At 40.3% G+C, this 5,870-nt stretch overlaps 1 protein-coding gene across 2 annotated transcripts in view; it reads left to right on the forward strand.

The window, feature by feature from the left end:
• The window catches only part of LOC109545844 (homeotic protein female sterile), a 20,277-nt gene extending 14,660 nt beyond the window's left edge, over positions 1 to 5,617 (forward strand). Inside the window, exons 2-9 of one of the 2 annotated variants that reach the window (XM_048669672.1) lie at positions 1,086 to 1,226; positions 1,288 to 1,471; positions 1,520 to 1,699; positions 1,825 to 2,039; positions 2,113 to 2,243; positions 4,883 to 4,990; positions 5,039 to 5,210; positions 5,267 to 5,617. In XM_048669672.1, the coding sequence (XP_048525629.1) occupies positions 1,140 to 1,226; positions 1,288 to 1,471; positions 1,520 to 1,699; positions 1,825 to 2,039; positions 2,113 to 2,243; positions 4,883 to 4,990; positions 5,039 to 5,210; positions 5,267 to 5,365 (1,176 nt within the window). In that variant the 5' untranslated portion in view covers positions 1,086 to 1,139 and the 3' untranslated portion in view covers positions 5,366 to 5,617. The remainder of the gene's footprint in view (positions 1 to 1,085; positions 1,227 to 1,287; positions 1,472 to 1,519; positions 1,700 to 1,824; positions 2,040 to 2,112; positions 2,244 to 4,882; positions 4,991 to 5,038; positions 5,211 to 5,266) is intronic. The other variant, XM_048669680.1, reaches the window with a different exon arrangement.
• Positions 5,618 to 5,870: the final 253 nt, after the last annotated feature.

Below are 5,870 nucleotides of genomic sequence, written 5' to 3' on the forward strand. Positions count from 1 at the left end.
GGTCGAAAAACTGAAAGAATCTCCTCTTTGTCAACCAAATGTGAAATGTTTCTGCCCGCTGTTCTTGGAACAGCTTTATGGTCGACGTACTGATAGGGTGCACCAGTCAAGTCCTTTTCTTTTCATGTTTATTGTTTTTGTGTCAATTTTAATTTTAACTTAATTAGTCTGTTTTCTTGTCAGTTTGTCATATACAAGTTTGACCATTTTAACAATTTTTTAAACAGCTTTGACTATTTTTGACCATTGATTAACATGTTTTGTTCGGTGCTTTTGAGGATGTTTGCTTCTGATTTGACGAGTAAGTTTTGTTTTGATTTATTTTGCTTGGTTTTGTCTGCACAATATCCTCCACAACATGAACACGTTTCATTACAAAAAAGCCTGTTTGATTGAAAACAAAATGTTATTTAATTAAGTTATACTTTGCAGGTATAACTGTAGATCCAATATACGTATAGAAAATGCATATCAATTATATTAATTTTTTCGCATAAAATGTTTGTGATAAAAAGCGTAGAATTTTAAGTTACGAAATGATAAATTTGATATGGTTATGGCTAATACGTGGAAAAAGCAACAGCAGTACCGTTCTAGGGTCAGTAGAATTCCTTCCGGATTCCTGAGCAGAAATCGAAATATTCAGTCCTGAACATGGTATTATAATATTGCAGAAACTAAAGTGGTGTTCTACTAATGAGTGAAATTTTTCAAATATTCCTTCAGAGTAGACCATTTGACCAAAATTCTGTTTTCTGCGAATATTTCTGGGAAGTGGCTGGGACTTCCAAACTTTTATAACACCATTTTGTTAATTTTGTTAAGCATCTGAATGCGCAACTTTGGTCTAGATTAATCGACTTTTTATCTCTTACCATCTGTGAGATACAGATACAAAACATGGAATTTGTAACACCTTGTAAAAACGTGGCTTGAACCTTGGCTTCGGCCAAGATGCGATGAAACAGCCTTGTCATGTCTAGCCATTCACAAAGGTACTACTTCTATGTATATATGCGTAATTATTAAAATCATAGTAATTTTCTCGAATTCCGTACTCATTCTGTTCTGGTTTGTTCACGCAGAAAGGTCGCAATAAAAGTGACAAGATTTTTTCCGTAAATTTACTGGCAAACAAAATGGGAACTTTGAAGATTGCATTTGTGCTTTGCGGCTTGGCTCTTTGTACTAACGGAGCTCCAGCCCCAGCAGAGGAGAATGCAGGGGTGAGTAATGAAATTATCTGAAAATATTAAAACAGTTTCCATCCGGGTGATTCAACTTTAGATCCCACCGCTTCTGTCTTTTAAAGACGGCAACGTGGGGGTAAATTTTCTGGGCTTCAAAGCTTCAGCAGGCCTGGGGGGGCTTTTAAGAGGAGACGGTAGTCAAGGAGGTTTGCATGCTTCTGCTGAAACCCCGTTTGGACAAAAAGCCCACGCTGGACTCGGAGGAATGACGGACGCAAACGGTACTAAGGCTACAGAGTTACGTTCCTTGCTCTAAAAAGCGATTTTAGGGCGTTCCTTAGGTGGGCTATACGCAGGAGCAACAGCAGGAGGCGGCGTTGGGGCCAGTGCAGGCTTGGGTGGTATGACAGGAGCCGAAGGATCAGTAGGACGGTCTTACGCTGCGTCGTCTGCAGGCGGCGGGAGAACCGTGATTAAAGAGCGGTTCTCTTCCGCGCCTTCTGCTGGAGGTAGATACTTGTCTTATTTTGATTGCATTTTGGCAAGCAATAATTGCTAAATGTTCTAGTAGAGGTGAAATTTTATGCAGTGTTTTAATAAAGTATTCTTTGTTTTTTGGTGTATCGTTTTATTGGCATTTCAGTAATGGCTTCTGAAGAAGTGCACGTCCAGAAAATCCCAAAATCCGTCTCCACTTTTAATGTTGAAGTGGGCAAAGATATTCAAGCACCAGCGCCCGCTTCCCAAATCAGTACCGAATTGCTTAAAACGGAAAATGACCACCCAGTTGGCAAAACAACTTACGTCGAACGTACGATTATCCCCAATTACGTCGAGAAAACTATTCAGGTTAGTTTTGACGTATACACGTATTTATCGCATTAACCTGTTTAAATGCGTAATTTGTTGTTCTGCCGTGCAGGTTCCATCTTATGTGGAAAAAACCATACGAGTACCAACGTATGTTGAAAAAACTGTTAAAGTTCCCACAACGCCAACTGTAGTAGAGAAGGAAGTTGAGGTGCCTCAGCACGTAAAGACTGTGTCAAAAACGTGAGTATTTTGAGCACTTATGTTTGTTGTTGTTGTTGCTGTTGATGTAAAACTGGAAACTAAATTAAGATTACAAATGAGTGTGTTAATGGGTTGTGCCATTTTAATGAGAGTGTTAATTTTAAAAGTTCAGGTGTGCGCTCAAATTTCGGACCGCTCAAATCAAGTACTAGAAACTTTCTATAAATATCTAAGGCCCTCAATACAGATACAAACAAAAATTGCTTTATTGGTTTTCTTCTCGGGAACCCCCCTAGCTTACGCCTTTGGGTCTTTCCAACTCTAGTCGTTACCAGCCAAAACGGACTAACTCCAGAAGTCACTCTCACGAGACACCAATCCGGTTCCTTGAAACCATCCACCCAACCAATTAGCGTGGGGATGGAGAGCACCAGTAAGCTCTAAGTATTCCCATCGTGTTCTCCCTTCTGCCTTTTACATTTCCGGTATGTCTTAGCATGTGCGCGAGGTCAGCCGAAGCATTGCTCAACACATCCACCCAGATAAATTCTTCATTAAACCCTGAAGCTCGCATTTCCATTTTCCCTCAATTCCCAAAAAACTCCTAACTGATCCCGCGCAAAAATCCCCTACTCTCGACTTCTCCCACTTCTCTATCGTTTATCTCCCACTTCTTCCCACTTCTGAGCCACTCCTCTACCACTTCTCTCCCACTGCTCTATCACTGTTCTCAAGCCCTTTACTGTCATTTCGGATGTGGCCGGCAGCCCTCCTGGCTGAATCCAGTATCGCAGCCTCCTCAGGATGGTTATTTAGGATGTGGGCGACAGTCCTGGCTGACCAACACCACCTGGATAAAGCCGCTATAGCAGCTTCTTCAGTTTTGCCGCTTACCACGCTTGTCCGAAGGCCCCGGGTTTACAAGAGACCATAGCCCGGGGTCGGGGCAGCACTGCTATGGAGACCGGTTGACTTTGTCCCCTCCAAAGATGCACAGTGCCAATGTGAACACTTTTTTGAAATTACCACCTCAACGTCTCTATTCTAGGAAATGCCCAGCAGAGAGAAGATTTCAGGACTCAGTTAAATGTGTAACAACATATCCAGGAGCGGAAGAACCATCAGCCCATTGTTTTATTTTGAACGGATTATGAGTGGCCTATTAATAGTTCGTAGCGGAAAACCTAAAAAACTCCCAGAAACGTATAAATAGTACCCCAAAAGCAGAAATTAAAGCGGAAATAAATATCAAAAGAAAGGGCATAATAATAACCGGATCCCAAACACGAAGGCATGGACTGAGATGATGTGTGAAATAAATTAATGGATACTTGAAACTCGATGGCAAATAGCCACCTAAAACCCTGGAAAACATTGATGGGTGACGGAAGAGATCTTATGGATAAACGAATAAAGTAGAGCAACAAAAACAACGGAAAATACAATCAAATAGACTAAAAAGCCAAAAAATATTCAAGAGGTAAAGACGCAGTTGCTGCAGAACGAATGTGTAAAATTCCAACACTTAGAACAAAAACATAATACTTTCAATATCTACAAGAAAATATAGAGTCTCACAATGTAGCAGTTAGGAACTGGACAAGTCCAAATCTTGGTACTGATAAGGAACAAATACTTAAAAGCTGGATGGAAGATCTGAGAGAGCTACACAAACAAGAACTTTACTGAATAACTTGAGCCAATGAGACTTTCGTGGTGTGGACGCGAGAGCCCAATAAGTTTCGCAACCATCTAAACAATTCACAACAGACTACATAGAAAGTGCTTTCCTTCCTAACAGATTTTTCCATCTGGAGATCAAAAAACCACTACAAGTAGGTACACCGAACCTTCTTCTTACATATTAGAAGGCTGTTGCCTGTTCATTGTCAAGACGTCTCCGCTGTGGTCTCCGTGCTACTGGATTGTTCATTTTGGCGTTTTGTACGAGTCTGTTGTCCTACATTCTTTCTACGTGTTCGTTCCCGAATCTTTTTCTCTGTCTCACCCATCTTCCTGTGTCCTGTATCTCGCATTTTATTCTAATGTCCTCACTTCGTACCATATGGAGTTTTGCCTTGTATGCTTCTTAAGGTTTTCATTTCAACTGTCCTCATCATTTGTAAAGTTCTGATCACATCTGGTCTTGTTTCTGCTCCGTAAGTTATTGTGGGTCTGACTGCCGTTTTATATATATTGACTCTCCGTCTTTACGAATTTGTTCATGTACACCGAAATAAAAGACGGAAAAATACACGAAAGTTTATCTACCCTTTATTGCAAAAACCACTTGCAGGCGCACAGCAAAGATCCCGGACTGATTGTGGTTAGTTAAGGACGGTATCTACCAAATCACATGTTGCTGTGGCATCGGGCATATAAAAACCATGGCGAGATCAGATGGGACGACGATTAAAGACTATCAAAGAAATTGTCAATTAGAACATGTTCGAAAGTTGGCAGTGCAGACCACGCCCCTAGCCCAGCAAAACATATCAAATTTGCGAACACCCCTGTCATGGCCACCACAACCTACTATCGTCCCCAGCTAATACGAGAAGCCATCGAAATGCACAAGCACAATAACACAAAATATTTTCTATAAAAAGACATGGTTGTTGCAAAAATTTAGGATTAATAGAATTCTCAATTCAACTTTCCTTCATTTTATATTTCAGGAAACAAATCGTGGTTGGCGAAGAAGCATCCGGAGCTCCTTTCGTCACTGTAGTAAAAACCAAATCGAAAATCCATCGACGACCCTGGTCGCACTTGAGGAAGCGAATGTAAGATTTGCTCTCTTGAAAACTCCCCTGATTAAACTAGATTTTTAGTGACTACACCACTGGAGAACTTCCATCTTCAGGCGGGGTAGTTATAGCTAGGCCGGATCCAGCTTTGGCAAATGTTAATTACCGTTCAGAGTATAACGGAGGGCCGAAAGCAGTGTCTACGACAACAATCAGGAAACAATATAATGGAGATCTAATCCGGGATATATTCAATGTAAAGAAAACAGAACTGAAGGATTTTAACAATTTTATTGAAACTTGAATTTGCAGATTCCCATTTCCACATTGGGAGCGGTAAGCAACTTAGTAGGCAATCTGGCCGCAGGAGGATCCCTGGCAGTCTCGAAGTCTTATGGAGTTGCTGCTTAAAAGCCAAGTTCCCTTTGAAAATTCACTGCCGGGGTACATTAACATTATGTCTTTAGAATGCAGTTTTTATGTGTTTTCTATTTATGCTTTATAAAAAACGAGAGGCGAGTGCGTGCCTCTTAGAGATTTAATATTTTACTTAAATTATTAAACTTACCATCCAGGATTGAGCATGCGCTTAGTAAGATTAAATAAACCTAGTTGAGTGGCTACCTACAATAAAATAACGGCTGTAATCTCAGTCGTCGCATATTCTTTTTTTTCTGTGCAGTACTCTTGATCACCTTATCAGTTTTTTGGTTTAGTGTTTTCTTTTCCTAAACATGGTAATGAGTTAACTGTTTGAAGAATGACAAACCGCTTAAAAATTAATTTTATTACTAAATAATTGTTACAAGTGTACTTAAGCATGGTTGTACTCTGACTGACTTTAACATGATTTGAACGGTGTGAGAAAGACATGATTATTCTTGATAAATGATTACTGGCGACATTCCTTGGCTGC

Source organism: Dendroctonus ponderosae, unplaced genomic scaffold (assembly GCF_020466585.1).
Source record: "Dendroctonus ponderosae isolate FM_Combo_2020 unplaced genomic scaffold, Dpon_F_20191213v2 Dpon_F_20191213_1, whole genome shotgun sequence".
NCBI lineage: Eukaryota > Metazoa > Arthropoda > Insecta > Coleoptera > Curculionidae > Dendroctonus > Dendroctonus ponderosae.